Source organism: Haliotis rubra, unplaced genomic scaffold (assembly GCF_003918875.1).
Source record: "Haliotis rubra isolate DU_JTF1 unplaced genomic scaffold, ASM391887v1 Scf151, whole genome shotgun sequence".
Taxonomy (NCBI): Eukaryota; Metazoa; Mollusca; class Gastropoda; order Lepetellida; family Haliotidae; genus Haliotis; species Haliotis rubra.
The window spans coordinates 795626-816941 of NW_025765459.1; the positions used below are offsets into that span (position 1 = coordinate 795626).

At 44.9% G+C, this 21316-nt stretch overlaps 1 protein-coding gene across 1 annotated transcript in view; it reads right to left on the reverse strand.

Annotated features, from left to right (window-relative positions):
• Positions 1-21316, reverse strand: part of LOC124270372 (DNA polymerase delta catalytic subunit-like) — a 61977-nt gene that overhangs the window by 24904 nt on the left and 15757 nt on the right. The window contains 12 exon segments of the mRNA XM_046705410.1: positions 2193-2301; positions 2304-2364; positions 3519-3656; positions 11355-11450; positions 12059-12206; positions 13549-13662; positions 14059-14175; positions 15054-15142; positions 15561-15752; positions 17105-17215; positions 18933-19178; positions 21111-21277. Of these exon segments, the coding sequence (XP_046561366.1) occupies positions 2193-2301; positions 2304-2364; positions 3519-3656; positions 11355-11450; positions 12059-12206; positions 13549-13662; positions 14059-14175; positions 15054-15142; positions 15561-15752; positions 17105-17215; positions 18933-19178; positions 21111-21277 (1588 nt within the window).

Genomic DNA, 21316 nt, shown 5'->3' on the forward strand with positions numbered 1-21316 from the left:
GTACTCGGGACTGATAATACCCTGTATTTCCCGAGACACGATGTGAAAACTTATATTATTATATGAAAACTGTGACCAGGGAACAATCCAATCGTAGTGAAAGAAATCTGGTGGTTAAAACTAACACCAACATTCCATGCAGTCAAGGTAAGAAACGTCTGATCATCTCATGCCCTTTTACGATTTCTTACAAACAGACTGGAGAGTCTGTATCATCCAATCACCTTTAACCTTTCTAACAAGCAACAAACAGGAAAGTCACCTAGCAGTTTTCCCACTATATGACTGAGGCGACTAACAGGATCGGATTGTCAGGCTCGCTGACTTGGTTGACACATGTAATCGGTTCCCAATTGCGCAGATCAATGCTCATGCTGTTGATCACTGGATTGTCTGGTTCTGGAGCATTTACTTTCTGCCAGGAAAAAGTAAGTGATGATTCTTTATGCTTCTGTTTATTACTGTTCCCCGACCGTGTCCAGATTCGATTATTTACAGACCGCCGCCATATAGCTGACATATTGCTGAGTGCGGCGCAAAACTATAACTCACTCACTCACTATAGGAAAGTCACCCAGCAGTTTTCCCACTATATGACTGTGGTCTGGATCTGATAAATCCATCGATCTACACAACTGATAAATCCAGTCCTTGACATCATAATCATCGATCTACACAACTGATAAATCCAGTCCTTGTCATCATAATCATCGATCTACACAACTGATAAATCCAGTCCTTCACATCATAATCATCGATCTACACAACTGATAAATCCAGTCCTTCACATCATAATCATCGATCTATACAACTGATAAATCCAGTCCTTGACATCATAATCATCAATCTACACAACTGATAAATCCAGTCCTTGACATCATAATCATCGATCTACACAACTGATAAATCCAGTCCTTGACATCATAATCATCGATCTACACAACTGATAAATCCAGTCCTTCACATCATAATCATCATCGATCTACACAACTGATAAATCCAGTCCTTGACATCATAATCATCGATCTACACAACTGATAAATCCAGTCCTTGACATCATAATCATCGATCTACACAACTGATAAATCCAGTCCTTGACATCATAATCATCAATCTACACAACTGATAAATCCAGTCCTTGACATCATAATCATCGATCTACACAACTGATAAATCCAGTCCTTGACATCATAATCATCGATCTACACAACTGATAAATCCAGTCCTTATCATAATCATTGATCTACACAACTGATAAATCCAGTCCTTGTCATCATAATCATTGATCTACACAACTGATAAATCCAGTCCTTGACATCATAATCATCGATCTACACAACTGATAAATCCAGTCCTTGACATCATAATCATCGATCTACACAACTGATAAATCCAGTCCTTCACATCATAATCATCGATCTACACAACTGATAAATCCAGTCCTTCACATCATAATCATTGATCTACACAACTGATAAATCCAGCCCTTCACATCATAACCATCGATCTACACAACTGATAAATCCAGTCCTTGACATCATAATCATCGATCTACACAACTGATAAATCCAGTCCTTGACATCATAATCATCGATCTACACAACTGATAAATCCAGTCCTTCACATCATAATCATCGATCTACACAACTGATAAATCCAGTCCTTGTCATCATAATCATTGATCTACACAACTGATAAATCCAGTCCTTCACATCATAATCATCGATCTACACAACTGATAAATCCAGTCCTTCACATCATAATCAACGATCTACACAACTGATAAATCCAGTCCTTGACGTCATAATCATCGATCTACACAACTGATAAATCCAGTCCGTGACAACATAATCATCGATCTACACAACTGATAAATCCAGTCCTTGGCATCATAATCATTGATCTACACAACTGGGATACAATGATATAATTGGGTATAAATGGCACCTTTTTTTTCCTACACACTAAAGTATTACTTACATCGCTTCATTTCATTTTGAAATTGTTTCTTATCGAAACTGAGTTTGGCTACCAGGAATATATCCCAAGGGGATCAAAAGACCTTCAAAAGCTAAGAGTCTTGTCAAACTTTTGTTTCTGTTTTTTTCTATTCCAAAGGTCATCAATTGATGGCCAAAATGTTTAAAACAGAACCATGACCCTGCCCCTCCCAAGTTTCCATGGCAACGTACCTATCAATCAGCAGCAGTTGTAGACACATGTTGATGAGGTTGGCAACGAGGGGTCTGTTGTCTCGACGCACCGTCTCGATACCCTTGCAGTCCATCTTGTCATGTTTGTCGGGTTCGTCCAGAACAGACCAGCATAACGCTTCTTGTTGATCAGAAGATATGGGAAGTAAACCTACAGGGAGAAGATGAACATGCCTCAGAACGTTTCCATATTTTCAAATAATGAGTGAGTGAGTGAGTATGGTTTTATGCCGCTTTTAGCAATATTCCAGCACTATCACGGCGGGGGACACCAGAAATGGGCTTCACACATTGCACCCATGTGGGGTGCGGACGCTTTAACCATTAGGCTACCCCACCGCCCCTTTCAAATAATGAAGATCATTTAAGCTCAAATCGGCCATTTCCCAACTAGTAGTGTAACAATACAGTGATAGAGTATTCTACCACGATATGTGGTTCACGATACAGTGATAGAGTATTCTACCACGATATGTGGTTCACGATACAGTGATAGAGTATTCTACCAGGATATGTGGTTCATGATACATTGATATAACACTCCTGTATGGTAATTCTTATGCTACATTGCAAGTTATATTAACGTAAAACCATGTTAAAAGTAACAAAACTGTTCAAGAACCAGTATTTCCTGGTTGGCTATACAAAGCAGAATCTTCGCAGTGCCCCCAAGATCTTATAGTTCTACGATACAATATCTCAGCTTTGTTTTTCTGAAATATATAAACAAATGCATCAGGGCTGTGATTCACCTGCAAAAATGGACATAATATGAACTCAGTATATGATGTACATTAACAGTTTGTGAAACTTATCACACCGATATTATCGAAATGTATTTTATTGGGGCCTGACTGCTTTGTTACAACTCCAGGGATTGCCTGAATCTGTATATAACTAAATTACTCTGTAATGGCCACTGTAATGGCCAACATGTCTTGGAACACTCAGCTTTCCAATTTTATATGTGTTATTTAACTATTTTTTTTTAGTGAGTGAGTGAGTTTAGTTTTACGCTGCACTCAGCAATATTTCAGTTATATGGCAGCGGTCTGTAAATAATCGAGTCTGGACCAGACAATCCAGTGATCAACAGCATGAGCATCGATCTGCGCAATTGGGAACCGATGATATGTGTTAACCAAGTCAGTGGGCCTGACCACCCGATCCCGTTAGTCGCTTCTTACGACAAGCATGGGTTACTGAAGACCAATTCTAACCCGGACCTTCACAGGTCTATTTTTTAAAAGTAGTATTTAGTCATCAACATAACTAATGGTATCAATATCCCAACACTATTTCTACCTTCTCAAACTCTAGCTTGATGGGGCTGACAAACTTGGCAGAGATGACTTCTGCTGCTTCCTTGCCAAGATCCATTGCCTCGGCAACCGTCTCCACACCGAACTTGCACATCACGGAGTCCGTGTCGCCATAGATAACCTGCAGGAGTATACGTTTCTCAGTTCTCACCACCAACCAACGATCGAAATTACAACGGTCCTTAGGTCCTAAGCTGACTGAAAACCACTCGGACCCACAGCTTTTGTTTTCTGTAGGTCCTTATGGCCGACAGCTTTTTCATCCCCAATAACTACGACTATTATTTCCAGGGCTCCAGATAATTTTTCAACATCAGGAGTATGTACTCCTTATTTTTTCAATATAGGAGTACTGGAAAACTTAACCAAACCTGCAGAGGTTTTCAATTCTTTGAAGAGAGTCGTCCTTGGGGTACATATTATGCATTTTCCGGCTGAAAAATGTCCTGTGACAGTTGTATCAATGTTTTTTGAATAAAAAGATTGTACAATAAATAAACTCTTTTATTTATTATAACGGACCCTACCTCCACGGAGCGCATGCTAACTGGGTAGGCTCCTGGGACCCGTCATCATCATTCCTTCTGCTGGAATCTTATCAGTGAACAGAATTAGCGAGAGGTGGAGGCCCTACCAGCGATCTGACTCTCTTCAAAGAATTGAAAACCTCTGCAGGTTTGGTTAATTCTTTTCAGAGAGATCGATCGCTGGGGTACATATTATGCATAAACACAGACTCCCAAAGACCGGAGGCCAGGGAGGAGGGAATTCTGTCCAAGCACACTCAAAATATAGCGATCAGATATCATGGAAAAAATTGAACAGACAGCCATAACACTCACCTGTCACTGACCCAGTTTAGCTTCCCGAGAGGCATTATGGGAGGGAACTGACAGGGAGGATTTGTCCAACTCAAAGATCTACCTCTAGCATAATGAGACATTGCACGAGTGCTAATATCAACGAAATCCGACCCACTAAAGGCGGCTTCTTTCATGAGAGCACGTGGGGAAAACAAAAATACCACTCACTAGCGATACAGTAACTCCGTGAGAGAATCGAAGGGGGTACAGGTTCTCTGGAGTGAGCTCATTAGCGAACATGTCAATAATGGAATCTTATTGTACAGTAGCGCCAAAACAAACCAATAAACCAAGACTCACTTTCGGTCAGGGTGGCAGGACACTGTCCACTGGAAGAACGGGCGGCCAAAGTTTTGCATCGATTACGGGAATGCGTGATCGAGCTGATAATGGCGTATAACGCGTGCTTGGCCGGCTCCAAATAGCGGGCGGAGCAGATCTCTTCAATGGGGAGGCCGATGCAAAAAGCTTTGATGGCTACTGCCCTGACCGAAAGTGAGCCTTCAACCCCTCAGGGGAGGCTTGCCCTTAGCCTGATACGGGCACAAATACCGCGATACTTTCAGCCAGCGAGACAAAGTCTGCTTCGTTTGGCGAACCAGCCTTCCGCCACCGTGGAACAACAGAACAGCTGGGTACCGTGACGGATCCCCTGCGCTCGCTTTTGAGATAGACTTTGAGCGCTCTTAATGACATCCAACGGGTGAGTGCTCAGTAGAGTGGTCCCCTGATGTGGAAGGCTGGGTAAAGTAGGAAGTTCGATAGGAGCTGTCACATGAAAGCGTGATCACCTTCGGTCGGGTAAGTATCTGGGAGGCGAATACTGACACGATCCGTGTGAAACACAGTCAGCCGGTCGGACGACATAGCATGTAAATCCGACTCTTCACCAGATGTTACCGCCACCAGAAAACAGCTTTCCAGGTCAACAACTGAATGGAAATAGCCGATAGGTGTGAAAGTGGGACGGACAGCCAATCGAAACCATCGACAAATCCCAAAGGTGGACTGGTTCGCCTGAGAGCAGGTCGAATCCGTTCCATGCTTGAAAGCGCTGCATGAGGTGCTGCCCCAGAAGAGCACCATCGACAGGGGTGAAAAGTGGAAATAGCGGTGGAGTAGCTAGCGGCGAATGGTCGAAGCCGCCAGGCCTTCTTCCAAACGAGCTTGCTTGCAAAACTCCAAAACTTCGACTAAATCCGCAGAAAAGGGATCTGCAATCCCCTTATCTGAACACCAGCGCCAGCGCATAGCGGGACCACCTATCCTCGCACTGAACGCTTGTCTAATCCCGCCTCGAAGCCAGAATTGTATGCCTGCAACTGCTGCAGGAATTCCAGCGTGCCTCCGAGGTTAGACCTGACCAGAGGCTGCCACCCACTGAATCCGTGGATTTGGGTGGGGCGCCCGTTCTGAAGTGAGAATGTCCGGGTCGCAAAGGTAATAGAACAGGAGGCTGAGCCAGAAACCTGAGAATTACCGGAAACCAGCTCTGTGACGGGCCAAAGCGGTGCCAGTAGCACAAGTAGCCGAGCTGGCTGGGTGGACAGCTGTGAAAGGACATCGAGGGAATGAGTGGTAATGGCGGGAGCGCAGAGCACTTTGCCCGGCCCAATCCAGCAGGAAGGCGCCGCAGCCAACGCCTGGGTCCGGTATCCGAGAGCAGAACATCGGTATTGATGCGCCCCGCCGCTAAAACAGATCCACCCCGAACGACCGCACAACTGGGAGATTACTGTGAATATCTGCCTGTCGAGCATCCACTCGCGGCGGGCCAGGATCCGCGAGCATCTGCTCGCATCGCGTTCTCAGCCCGGAGATAAACAGGGAGTACCTGACAATGCGCATCTGGTGGCTTCCAGAGGAGAAAGTCCCACGCTTCGGAGGAGCGCTTGGGGACACCGCGCCTCCCTGCTTCAGGATATACGACATGGCCGTCCTGGTTGTCTAACTGAAGACGGACTACCTGGCCACCGGACATGCTCTCTGAAGCCAATAATAAAACGCTGCAGCTCTCGAGTTCCAACACGCTGATGTGAAGGTGAGCCGGAGCTTCGAAGCCGACAGACTGCCCAGAACGCCCCCAGCCCGCTGGAGGGACGCATCTGTCTGAACTGTGAGAGCTGGCGTCGATTTCCAAGGGGAACCCCCTGGTGAGATTCCCCGACATTTGTCCACCACTGAAGGTGAGGTGTCAACCACTGGGACTGTGAGACTCGCGCTCCAGATCCTCCGTGTGAGTCCACAGCCGAAAGCCAAAGCTTGCTGTATGGGATAGCGATCCTCAACCGCTACCGCCACACTACAGAGATCGTCGCCATGGGCGTGGCCCAGTAGTAGACGGAGCCAAGTCCGTGCTGGTGCCTGGGGCTGGGAGAGGAATGAAGAGACCATCTCCTAACTCTGGTGACCTCGGTCGAGGCGACAAAGGAAACGTAGATCCTTGTTGTTAGTTTGGAATCGCTCCAAGAAAACCAAGTCCTGGGTGGGTACCAGGTCGGATTTCTTGAGGTTGATGATCCACCCCAGTCGAAGTTAGGAATGTCTATCACTGTGTGAGTAGCATCTTGACTGGGCTGGCTGTGTTAGTGCTCGAGCAACCAGTCGCTCTAGGTAAGGGTAACAACGCCTTCCTTTGGCGAGCGAGCTAGGGTAGCTGGGACTAACATGAGCTTGGTGAACACCCTTGGGGCAGTCGATATGCCGAAGGGGAGCACCCTGAATTGGTAATACATCCCCACCGTGAAGAGAACCGGAAGGTACTGCTTGAACGAGGGATGTATGGTATACATGCAGATACTGCGCATCCTTTAGGTCGATTGACGTGGAGCCAATCGCGCCGGGCTGAACAGAATGAGATCACCGAAGCGCAGTGTCTCCATCTTGAAGGATGGTACCGAGCATCATTCAACCCCTTGAGGTTGAGAATCGGACGAACCCGCCGCTCTTTCTTCGGGGCGAAGAAATGCGTGGAATAAAATCCCCGCCTGTTCCTCTCCCGGTGGAATCGCGGATGCGGACTTGTCCAGCAGAGCCTGAACTCGTCGCTGCCAATATGTCCTCTGGCTTGACATGACGGCACCGGGCAGTGCCGCGGCGTATGCCGTGAAGTCGGGCGACCTCGCTTCCACAGTGGGAGATGGCCTATGCTGACCGTGGCCAGCACCTGCTTGTTGGTAGCCTTCTCCCCATTCCGCAGGAATAGAGAGAGCTGCCTCCCACTGGGATATGGGGTAGGAGCGGCGGTGTAGCACCGAGTAGCTGAGCTGACTGCGTGACACCGCGGCTTGAGCGGCAAGCCTGATGGGTTAACGGGAGGTCGGGCAGACTCCCGGCTCCAGCCAAAGGCTGGGAGCTAGTCGAGGACTGCTCCTTGCCCCTACCCTTGGCGACCTGTTCCTCCGCCACCCCTACCAAGCGGCGGGCAAGCCACGGCAGACTCGGTGTAGGCTGCACCCGGCGGAGGAAGGTAGCGGAGGAGCTGGGCCAGACACAGCTGGGTGCTCCAACAAGGCCTTAGAGTCCTTGAAGGAGGCTAGCTACAGCGGCAGCCTCCCCATGACCTGCTGGGCCCCAGTGGAAAGAGGGTCGCACTCCAGACGAAAGGAGGGCCAGCAAGGTCTGCTGTGTTGCTGCCGAGTACCACAGACGCCGACAGCCACCGCGAAGCGATCCCCATGACCGCGCCATATCACCGCCGACGAAAGCAGACCGCGCAGAGGGCCGCAGGTGATCCTTGCACTTCCAAAGCCAGACGGAGCCGCGACATAGCGGCGACACGCCGCCAGCATGCTCCCTCCGCCCAGGGGCCGAAATTCCACTCGAACCGGGTGAGGTAGGCCTCATGGACCACCACCGCGCCTGCTGCATCGCTGCGTTCCGCAGACCTCCTCACAGGGGTCCGCACTGCGTGTGCCGCGATGCCTGCAGAGGGCAAAGGTGGAGTTAGCGCTCTTGCCGAGCAGCAGCCGAGCTGTTCGAGGAAGCCGAGCTCCCCAGGGCGACGTGAGTGAAAACACATTCGTCAGCAAATTTGGTACAACTTAACAGGGAATCCTCCCCGTGCTGGTAGAAGGCCGCACAGACGAAGTTCAGGTAAGTCAAACCTTACCGGCACCAGACAAGAGGGGATCACCACGCCCAGACCAACGCATGGCAGAATGCGAGCTGCGCTCTGCGAGGGTTGTTTTAGGGTAAACGCCAGGCAAGCTGGAACTCAGTCGCAGTCCACGCTACCAGCAGGCACCGCTGCCTGGGTAGGCCTCGGCAATTTCTCGCCGACCTCCCGCAGCAGCCGGCAAGCAAACGGAAGCCGCCAGCATGCCTCGACCTCCCCTAAGCTCCATTGCCTCGGGCACCGAGCCCGAAGCCAGAGGCTGGCCCCTCCGTAGAGGACCCAACCCCGCACCGGGTGGACACTCTAACGCTTAGGAACCAGGAAGGGAAGAACAGACAGACTGCTCCATCGCCAGCCAGCCGGCGTAAGGTGGACCTCGTCCGGCGACTCGCTGGAGGCAGGCCAGGCAGAACTGGTGCCTCCTCTCCTCATGGGGCGGAAAGTAAGTGACCGGAATACCAGGAATACTAACGCCCTGGGAAGCCCGAGAGGGACTGGGAGCCCTCCTCTCCTCGAGGCAGCCGAAAGGCCCGGATTCGCCAGAGAGCAACGGATCACCAGACGCCTCAAGCGCCGAGGGATCCTAGCCGAGCCCGCAATCCCACCCCCCTTTCTCCGCCCCGGCCCGGGAGTGGTGAGGAACTCCTGCCGGAGACCTCCAACCGACTCCACGAACGGGACTTCATCGAAGTCCATCTGCTGCTGAAACATAGACTCCATCAGTGACATGTCAAAACCACCGGCGGCGCAGGAGAGGGGAAGGGCCACGGGATTTTTCCCTTTTTGACACACGCTTGGACTTAGATCGGGGGAACCTGCGCCAGGTCCCCTCCGCCCTCACGATTTCTCAAGGCGATAGAACAAGGTGTCGGCAGCCGCCGCTTCTGGGCCCGGAAAAGGCCAGACAAATAGGACAGAGTCAGCCTCATGGCCTGTCTTCTCCAGACAGGCCACGCATAACTTCGTGATGACTGTCGCCCGGGATACCCTCACAGAACCAACAGCATGAAAGGTTTGAAACAAACACGCAAAACGTGGTGAACGTACGCCGTGCAGCATATAAACACGTAGAAAACATTGAAAACTACGTGGAAGGTTACCAATGAAAGTAATAGTTGGTTTTAATACGCAAGATTACGACCACATGGCACGCAGCTAACTTCCGCCCATGGCAGAGCAACACGCGCGTAACCACGGGAAAGTTCGGGCGATTTAGTATTAATACAAAGTCACAATTATGAAACAACCAACTGTAAAGCTTTTACTGTTCTTTGTTTTGACGTTATCAAATAAAGACCATACATACAGGTGGTGTTCTCAGACATAGTCTCTTTTAACAGCGCCGTCACGCTCGCATGAATGGGTTATCAAAACACGCCTGTTCACGGCCGTGACAGCAGAAGGAATGATGATACGGGTCTAGGAGCCTACCCAGTTGGTGCGCATGCTCTAAGGGAGGTAACTCCGTGAGGTAGGGTCCGTATAATAAATAAAAGAGTTTATTTATTGTACAATCTTTTTATTCAAAAAACATTGATACAACTGTCACAGGACATTTTATATTTATTTCCATATTAAACAATAGGGCCTACACATTCGGATCAGGACCCACAACTTTTTATGCAGCTTTTCAGGGTAAAGGGCAAACACGACCAAAAACACATATATTAAGTTTGCAATCAGGATGAATCTGGAGCTCAAACCCATGATCAGAGGATTCCCAGGTGTGGGACAGGTTAGACTTATAGAGTGATTTGCAGCACTTTGACAAATGGGTTACTTAAGCTCTGCCAGCAACCAAGGAATAACTGACAATGGTTCCATTCACAATAAAACGTGAATATCATGTGACAAAGCACATGACCCCAACGTGAACCTGACAAAAACATCAAAGTATTTTGCAAAATATTGTTACCAGCGTACCTACAGTTTACACCCCTAATACATGAAAGTGTTTTCAAAATTGCGGAGTGGATAGTGTCTACCATGAAAGAGTATAGTCAACAACCTCTCTGCAAGAAGATTGAACAAACATGCCTCCTTAGAAATTACTACCAAACATAAAAGATCACAACATATTTTGTGATACTTTCTTTAAATTCAGAAAATGTAAGGATGTTTTTCAAATAATTGAATAACTAAGAAAATTCAATGTTCTCAAAATCACTTTTCAATGTGTCATATTCATGTAATTTCATTACAATACCAATTATTAAAAAAGTAAACTTAATTCCAAACCAAACATTCAAACAGACTCAGCTTGTAAAGAGCATATGAATTTTCTTCTCCAAACTCTTTAACAAAGCCGAAGACTTGTTGGGGCATCCAGTTGTCAAAAGAACCACTATAAGCTGATCAGATTTAACAGAGGTGGAAATAACCCATTGCCTGACGTCCCAGTCCAGTGTTTTTTTTCTGTCGGGCAAGCAAATTTGTATATCACACTGTACGGGTGTCACGTTGACTTTCCAATGTTAATTATGTTGTATTTTTAAAAAATCAACAAGAAAATCGGCCAGTAGAGAGAAAAATTATCAGGGCAAGTGATTTTACATGTGCCACTGTACCGGAGTACACTAGCAATTTTAAAGTTATTTCCACCCCTGTTTAAGTCCCTTGGCTTAACAGGATCCTATATTCTTGGGTTTGAATCTTAGATTTGCCTGATTATGTTTCTAGATTTGTCAGCACTAAATCCATGCTGAATGGTTTTCACCATGTGCTTAACTTCCAAGGTCCTCATCACTTCAGGGCTTGCTTCCAGCCGACGTGTGATACAATTGACACACTGTCCAATGTGAGATCAGTAAACTGTTTACCATTTCTTACCAAGTCTTACCTTAGCATCATGCTTGTATCCGTTGGCGATCGTGTACCTCTCCTCCACATACTGCTTGGTCTGTTCTATCATCATACGACCGAAGGCTGTCACACTCTGCAAGATGGAAGAGTGGACACGGAGTGAGTGAGTGAGTGAGTGAGTGAGTGAGTGAGTGAGTGAGTGAGTGAGTGAGTAATGTCTCATACCATAGTCAGTCATACAATTGCTAGATTTGTAAATCGCCACTCAAGCAGTTCCTATACATAATTCAATCAAAGGAAGTTAAAAGTTTTGTATAAAATCAAGTAGAAGTGAGTGAGTGCACTCGGCAATATTCCAGCTATATGGTGGCGGTTTAAGAAGAAGACTTTCATGATTAATATAACATTAATGTGGCCATTTTGAAATCCAGTATTTCTTACAAGCATGTCATATAGTTTGCTCTAAGCTCTGTGGGGCGGTTGGGTAGCCTAGTGGTTAAAGTGGTGAGTGAGTGAGTTTAGTTTTATGTCGCATTTAGCAATATTCCAGCAATATCACAGCGGGAGACACCAGAAATGGGCTTCACACATTATACCCATGTGCAAAATCGAACCTGGGTCTTCGGCGTGACGAGCCAACGCTTTAACCACTAGGGCACCCCACCGCCCCAGCAAACTCTTCACACAAGTACAGGCGGCAGAAGATCAATTCTAACCTTGACCTTGATGGGGTCACATTACCTGAGATATCTCCAGACAAGGCAGTTTGCCGACTTGAGCACCTGTGAACCCGTACACAGAGTTGGCACTGATCTTCAATGCAAGCTGACGGCCGTCCAGCACCTTCTTCTTGAATGGATCTGTCTCCTTCTTCAGATCAGCCTTAGCTCTACAAGAGTGAGTGAGTAAGTGAGTGAGTTGAGTGAGTGAGTGAGTGAGTGAGTGAGTGAGTGAGTGAGTGAGTGAAGTTTTATGCCGCACTCAGCAATATTCCAGCCATATGGCGGTGAGTGAATGAGTGAGTGAGTGAATTTTATTTTACGCTGATTTTAGCAATTTTCGAACAAGATCACAGCGAGACACCAGAAATGGGATGCACACACCCAACCTTAAAAGATTGTATTACTGGTGCAATTTGGAAAATACAACAAACACAAATAATTGCATTGCCTACATTCAAGTCATTTACAACACAGTAACTCATGGTTACTCGCAGAGGACAAGACCTCCAATGTAAAATACTAGGCCCAAACTAGGTTGAAACAATATTTCCGACTGCAATGCATGAGGGGCTTGTCAGATGACCCGTTTAGGAAACCATACCATGTGTTAGATATAAGACGAGCCTTTGAAAATGTGCACATGTCATTATCATGTAAAGTAAATTAAACACCACCAAAGTATTGCCTTTAAAGCCATTTGATGTTATGAAAAAACCTAGCTCATATATTTTCAGTAGAAACAAATAGCTGCAAAATTGCTGATGCAGCATTAAACAATATTTACTCATTGACCAATGTTTTTGGTCTTAAAGCCATTTGAAGTTATGAAGTTATGTTTTCAGTGATATTTCACTGTGTATCAGCAAGACCTTCAACACTTGAAGACCAATGTTGAAAACCCACTACAGTAAGGTGTCTAAGGGCTTTAGGCCGTAATCCCATCATAGACAAAGAAATGCCAGGGGAAAAACATATTTTTGATGGCAACAAACAAACCCATATAAAGTGAAAAGGAGCCCCAGTGAGACCAGAGATTCAGAACCTGAGGAAATCTAGACTTGCTTCGTTTAGGGCTTTAGCACTGCAGGGAGGGCTAGGCAGTAGGGACAATACTGTGGTTCAGGGACTGTGAGACGGACAAAGCTGAATATTGCAGAATACAGTAATAAACAGAGGTGAGGTGAGGTGAAATTGGGTTTAACGCCATGCTTGAGAATATTTCGGCCATATGATGACGTGCATGCGGGATTTGTGTATGTGTATGTGCATCTGCATGTACTAGCCCAGACTTAAGCTGGTTCTATAGTGCTAGCCCACTGAGATACCATGCCGCAGTGAAGCATGAACACCCCACTCAGACACATTATACTGACTCGAAGCGACCAGTCCTTATTGTACCCATTAAAGCCAAGCCAGACAGGGACCAACAAGTACCATATTTTAACGTCTTTTTGGTATGACGCGGTCAGAATACAGTAATAAACAGAAGCATAAAAAATCATCACTTACTTTTTCCTGGCAGAAAGTAAATGCTCCAAGATTTCTGGCAGCAGACCCTTCCTGACAGTAGACTTGCAGAACAGGTTCCCACTGGGCGTCTTGATGTACTGCTCGGCAGTTAACCTGCAGAACACAAGGAGGGGATTGGTCCATCAGGTCACACTCCCAACTGACGGTTATGGGGGACTAGGGTTTGGGGGTTTGGGTTGGGAGAGGCCTGTAATGCAGGCACACGGAGACATGCTTGGAACACACTGTCCACTTCCTGAACACACTTAAACTTGTAATGAAGTCTATTGCCAATCAGGTTGTCATACAAAAACTTCGACAAACAAACCACCAGAAAAGTATTCATTTTTATCTACTCGAATAACTGGTGCAAAGTGATTTAGGTAGGCCTGATCTTATGTTGTCATTTGGCCCCAGGTTGGAAGCAGTTCAGAAGTACTAATTTCAGGCTGTAGACATTTACTGTACATATTAAACATACATGTGTGGAGTGTTTCCATGGTTACATACCTTTCCTTCTGGATGGCAGCGGGGTTGAGGAGGGAGGTGTAGCACAGGTTGTGTGCCATCATGATTGACGGGTACAGCGACGAGAAATCCAGGGTGGCTATGGGTATGTCGTAATACCTGCCAAATGTAAGTAATCCAAGTTGCAGAACTGAGCCACATTTAGTGACTTGTATAGTAATGGCAGCTGCACCCTTTTACCCCTCACATGCATCCTTGTACTAATTTCTTTTGAAATTTCATGACTCACCAGCCCCTTCAGATGATACCAGTAGCCCCCTTGTATCAACCCCTTCAGAAGATCTGTCAACGGTGGATACCAGTGGCACCCTTTTTATCAACTCCTTCAGAAGATCTGATACCAGTAGCCCCCTTGTATCAACTCCTTCTGAAGATCTGATACCAGTGGCACCCTTGTATCAACTCCTTCTGAAGATCTGTCACCAGTGGCACCCTTGTATCAACCCCTTCTGAAGATCTGATACCAGTGGCACCCTTGTATCAACCCTTCTGAAGATCTGATACCAGTGGCACCCTTGTATCAACTCCTTCTGAAGATCTGATACCAGTGGCACCCTTGTATCAACTCCTTCTGAAGATCTGATACCAGTGGCACCCTTGTATCAACTCCTTCTGAAGATCTGTCACCAGTGGCACCCTTGTATCAACCCCTTCTGAAGATCTGATACCAGTGGCACCCTTGTATTAACCCTTGTATCAACTTTGTATCAACCTTCTGAAGATCTGATAAGTGGCACCCTTGTATCAACTCCTTCTGAAGATCTGTCACCAGTGGCACCCTTGTATCAACCCCTTCTGAAGATCTGATACCAGTGGCACCCTTGTATCAACCCCTTCTGAAGATCTGATACCAGTAGCACCCTTGTATCAACCCCTTCTGAAGATCTGTCACCGGTGGCACCCATGTATCAACCCCTTCTGAAGATCTGACACCCTTGGATCCACCATTCAGTAACAACTGGACCCCTTGTACTCACCCTTTCTCAGGTTCGATGACCGTGGCACCCTCGTACTCGTCCCCTGTGTCTACTTTCTGTGATGGTAGCACAAGGTCCTGTTCCTTTGCCTGACAGAAAATAATACAAAAACAAAAAAACACAGGGATTTAACAAACAAGACCCAATATATTCCACTACATCAATGTAAAACTTCATTGTAAAATATCCAAATTAGTTCCATTTTCACATTAAATCTACGTTTGCTATAGATAAAAACAAAAACAGAATGAAACACTGACACATCATACGCCTTTGAACTTTAATTATGTTTACTGAGACAACAGATTTTCTACTTGTATTCAATTAAATAAGAAGGAAAGTGGAATATCTTTTTAAAATAACTTGGTGTTATCTTATACACCTCACATGATAAAGGACATCATTAGATTGACAGGTCATTTCTTCAATCCAACATGCTTAGTGTACAACATATGCATATCTCCTTTATAAGTTTAATACAGTATTGATACTGGTCATTCTACTCACCTTCCGCAGCAGCTGGGAAATGACCTTGATCTGCTGACCTCTTGCGAGCAGGAAGGGGAGGGGCACGCCAGTGACACGAGCCATCTCCATGTAGTTGATGACACACATCAACTTGTCTAGGAGTCGGAGTGGCAAGATGGCGTCCTTCAGGCAGTAGACTGCTAACCGGCGCCGAGTCTGCTCATTACCATTCTGATGTGAAGGAAGTGGAGGGTGAAACCAAGGAGCTTGTGTATAGTGAGTGTGTTAGTATGTTTTACGCCGCTTTTCGCAATATTCCATCAATATCATGACAGGGGACCCCAGAAATGGGCTTCACACATTGTTCCCATGTGTGGAATCGAACCTGGGTCTTCGGCTTGACGAGCGGATGCTTTAATCACTAGGCTTCTGCCCTGTATAGTGCAGGAGTGAGTGAGTGGGTTTAGTTTTACGCCGAACTCAGCAATAGTCCAGCTATATGGCAGCGGTCTGTAAATATCCACAGTCTTGACCAGACCAATCCAGTGATCAACAGCATGACTGAAGATCAATATTCTAACCCGACCTGGCTGGATAATTGAAGGAAACGAAAAATATTATCTTTGGTTTCAAAGGTAAAACAATAACCCACTTAATCTGGTGTTTCTAATAGTGAAATACATGCTATATGTCAAGTGCTTCAAGTACTATAAAGCTACCAAATATACAGCATTTTCTAATGCAAACCCAGCAAACTGATGACCCGCATCCCTGGTATAGATATTAGCCTTGGGCAAGGATAACAGACAAGCATTGGGTTACTGAAGATCAATATGCTTTTTTATTCTAACCCGGATCTTCACGGGTGTATAGTGCTAGGAAGCCTAATCATGGTGAATATGGATCACAAAATCTACAAGTATAGGTTTATGATATGCACAAATATAGACAGATAATTGTACGTCAGATGACAGGGCCACTGTTTCTGGTAAAAGAATGGGTGGATTTTAAGACCCTATGTTTTGTTTTGTTTGAGTATTCTTAAAAGCAGTCCTTTACCAAAAATATTTGTAACTGCACCAGACAATCCAGTGATAGACATCATGAGCATCGATCTGCACAACTGGGACATTAAGATATATATCAAGTCGGCGAGAGAGACCATCTGATCCCATGTGCCACCTCAAAGACAAGCTTTGGCTGCTGAAGATCGTTATGTAACCCGGATCTTTATGTAACCCGGATCTTTATGTAACCTGCAGGGCTCCAGATAACTTTTGAGGGTGTGGGTGTACTTGCACCTCATACTGCAAGTGGAGGTGCACTTAGAATTGTGAAGGCGTACTTACATGCTTTTGTGTGAGCGAACCGGTGATGTGGTTTGTTATTTATAATATTAAACAACTTTTCAGCTGTTAAACTTTATATATGTTAGACGTACAAAGGTATTTATGTGCGTACATGATACGCTTGAAATCTTATATTATGTCGTACGTCATTGATTTTTAGGCGTACATTACGGCTGTACGCCCCTTATCTGTAGCCCTGAACCTGGATCTTCATGGGACATGACCGTGTTGTACCTGGAGATCTGTGATAATGGAGTGTTGAACATCTTCCTTCTGTTCTTGAAGGAAATGAAAGGACACTGCGTTCAAGGTGTATGACCTTAGTTTGTAGTCTCGCAACAATATCTGAAATATAAAGAGAAAAATATGAATTGGCAACTCATGCAGCTTCAACATGTTGTAGGGGGTTTGGTTAAAGGGTTTGCTCGTCGCGACGAGGACCCGAGTTCGGTTCCCTACATGGGCACAATGTGTGAAGCCCATTTCAGGTGTCCCCCGCCGTGATATTGCTGCAATATTGCTAAAAGCGGCGTTAAAACCAAACTCACTCCACATGTTCCATACCTACCACTTTGAACATGTGCTCCCTTCCATTCCTTAATGGTTAGGCAACATACATAACAATTAAATCCAACATTACTAATACAAAACGGTCTTGTGGAGAAAATGTCTGTGCTGACATGTAATTGGGGGACCAGTTTGTTTGACATGGAGAACAACTATCAACATTGACGATGATTTCCTTTAGGCTTCATCCTGCTCAAAACATCTTACTGACGGTTACTTCAAATACACACCCTTCAAATATTTTGAGTTCAAAACACAGCTCATGCCCATGAACTGTATTTACACGGTAAAGAGATGAGTTTACTTTACATTTCAGAAATGAGTTGTGCAACAAGGATAAACAAAAAAGGCAAACAAATATTAGCAGCCAAACATCATGATTAATGAGCAGGGCTCGATTTAGTGCTTTGTTACTTGCACTGGTGCAACCGAATATTACAAAGTGCAACCTAGTTATTAGTCTAACTTGCACCAGGTGCAAGTCAATTTTTTAGTGGGTAAACTTCTGAATGAAATATGTACATAATTCAAGAGCATATTTCTTTCATTACATATTACAATAAAGGCAGTGCAACTGGAATTTGGCTGGTGCAACCAGGTATTTATCTTAGGCTGCACCCGGTGCAAGTAGGTTAACATCTCTTAAATCGAGCCCTGATGAGCCATTTTGACTTTCCTGATTAGTAAGCAGCAGACCTCATCAATATTTAATGACATTCAACTAACGTCATCTGTTGAAGAACAGTTCTGTCCTATGTTTCTTGTTACCTCAAAAAGGTTAAAAGCATTTCGAAGTTATAAGCAGTGACCGAGACAGGTCAGCAATATCCAGCAACATCGTCCCTGGGGACACCAGAAATATTCTCCTCACACTGTACCCATATGGGGAATCAGTCCCAGGTCTTTGGCATGAAAAACAAGTAGACTACCCTCGCGCCCCTTCACAAAAGGATTAAACCAATAGATATACCCAACTAACAGAAACACACTAAAGGTTTGGTATGAAGTAAATCAGAGGTACAGATAAGCTGTGTATCTGCGTAAATTTTGCAAATATTTATGTGAAAACTCAATTCCTAAGTCTATTGCATACAAGTATGCTTCAATTTTTGCAAATACTCAATAGATTTGATATTACATGCATACTAACAAAAATAGATAAAATAACTGAAGTATATTTAGAGTTTCTATTTCAGCACCTGGACTTGGCAACTTGCAGTCTTTCTTATCGTTTCTCATATAACACATCAAATATAAATAACAAACACGTAAACCAACATTTAACTTTAATATATTTTACAATTAATGGAAAATGGCAAAATACCCAATTGCGTTTGAGTGAGGTGGGTACAATTTATTTGGTTACTCAAAGGAACATTAGGATACCCAATTAAGATAAACACAAGCGAGTACATAACTCAATGACGCAAAAAGTTATCTGTAGCTCTGTGAAGCCGAACCTGAAACTTGTTCCTTGGACACCGACCACACGTACCTGCAGGAGGTCGAACTGCGTCCTGCCCTCAATGTTGATGACCTTGTTCTCTCTCTTCCCCATCTGTTTGCTCTGGAACATGGACTCCTTAATGACAGACTGGTTGTCCTTGATGCGACCCAGGTACGTGAAGTCTCGCACCTTCAGATGCGCTGCCCGGTTGATCAGGTACGGGAAGTCAAAGTTCTGTATGTTGTAGCCGGTGATCAAATCAGGGTCTATTTCTCGGACAAATGCGGACCATTTCTGAAAAAGCAAAATCACAATTTATGAAGCGTGTGGAACCAAGGTATTCCGCGTGAACCAGTGAATGTTCGGGTTAGAATATTGATCTTCAGTAACCCATGCTTGTCGTAAGAGGTGATCGGGTGGGTGGTCAGGCTCGCTGGCTTGGTTGACACATGTCATTGGTTCCCAATTGTGCAGATAGATGCTAATGCTGTTGATCACTGGATTGTCTGGCCCAGACTCGATTATTTACAGACTAAACTCATTCATTATAGCTCTTCTGCTTGATGAATGACTGCTGAAGTAGCAATGCTACCAAACCACCCCTGACTGCTGAGTTTAGTTTTACGCGCTTTTAGCAATATTCCAGCTAAACTCAATCACCAGAAATCTTAACACATTGTGCATGGGGATGAATGACTGCTGAAGTAGCAATGCTACCAAACCACCCTGTGCTAATCTGAATAAAATGGATGATCAAAGTTTAGCACTGGTATGGTAGCCCAATGAAGACCTAGGTTTGAATTGGGTCTTCAGCAACCCATGCTTGCTGCAATAGGGACAGGTAGGTTGATGCAGGTCATCATGACCCAATTGCATATACTTGCGCTCATGACATCAACCACTGGATTCCTGGTTACCTCCCCTGGTTGTTTGCAAATATGACAGGCTTTACTGGAGGAGACATTTAGGTATGGAATAGTTTCTAGTAGGTTTGTTGTACCTGATTGCTGTTAATCAAATTGTCGAAAAGCACTAAATTGAAGCCAGCTATTTCTGACCAGAGAACAAAGACAGGTTTGCTTCATGATAAATTACAGCCCTGAAATACAAGATATTTGTGAGTGCTGTACTCTTACTCATAAGGCTGTTACTTAAGGCTGCAGTCATATATCTGACCCTCTGTACTGCCTGATTTTCATGTTTAAAGGGAAAACTTTGTGTATGCATATAATCTAATTTATTTCATTCATTGATCCTTCCAGAAGGTTTCATTTGACTCAGTATAGCCTGTAAAAATAATAATTGAGGTTAAGTTTACTTTAGACTGTTCATTGATCTTGTGTGATCATTTACTCATCCATTTTTAGTTGTGTATGTTCCCATTCCTTTGTCAACCTTTGCTTTCAACTTGGAAATCACCTCAGAAGGTGACGAACACAATGGGTAAATTCATTGAAACACAGAGAAGGTGACGAACACAATGGGGAAATTGACTGAAACACAGAGGTGACGAACACAATGGGGAAATTCACTGAAACACAGGTGACGTCAAACAAAGGTGAAACACAGAAAAACTGGTGACGAACACAATGGGGAAATTCATTGAAACACAGAGAAGGTGACGAACACAATGGGGAAATTCACTGAAACACAGAGAAGGTGACGAACACAATGGGGAAATTCACTGAAACACAGAGGTGACGAACACAATGGGGAAATTCACTGAAACAGAAGGTGACGAACACAATGGGGAAATTCACTGAAACACAGAGAAGGTGACGAACACAATGGGGAAATTCATTGAAACACAGAAAAGGTGACGAACACAATGGGGAAATTCACTGAAAAACAGAAAAGGTGACAAACACAATGGGGAAATTCATTGAAACACAGAACACAATGGGGAAATTCATTGAAACACAGAAAAGGTGACGAACACAATGGGGAAATTCATTGAAACACAGAGGTGACGAACACAATGGGGAAATTCACTGAAACACAGAAAAGGTGACGAACACAATGGGGAAATTCATGAAACACAGAAAAGGTGACAAAAACAATGGGGAAATTCTTCGAAATACAGAGAAGGTGACGGACATGATTTTTAATTTACATCAGAACACAATACAAAGAATTTTGAAATTCATTGAAACAAAGAGAAGGTGATGAACACATTTGGAAATTCTTCATAACACAATACAGAAAGGATGACTGACTGAAACTTGCCTCCAACATCTCTTTCTCCGTCTTGAAGGACAACACCTCTGACCCTACAACAGGTGCGCATGTATTGAGGGTAAACACGTTGCGAACAAATGGGTCGTGCTCCCCCTGACGAATCACCATGTTGGCGATCTGTATCACTGGATCCTTGTCAGCCTCGGGGAAAACACCTGGAAAATAAATATGAACTAAATCATTCCACAGGTACT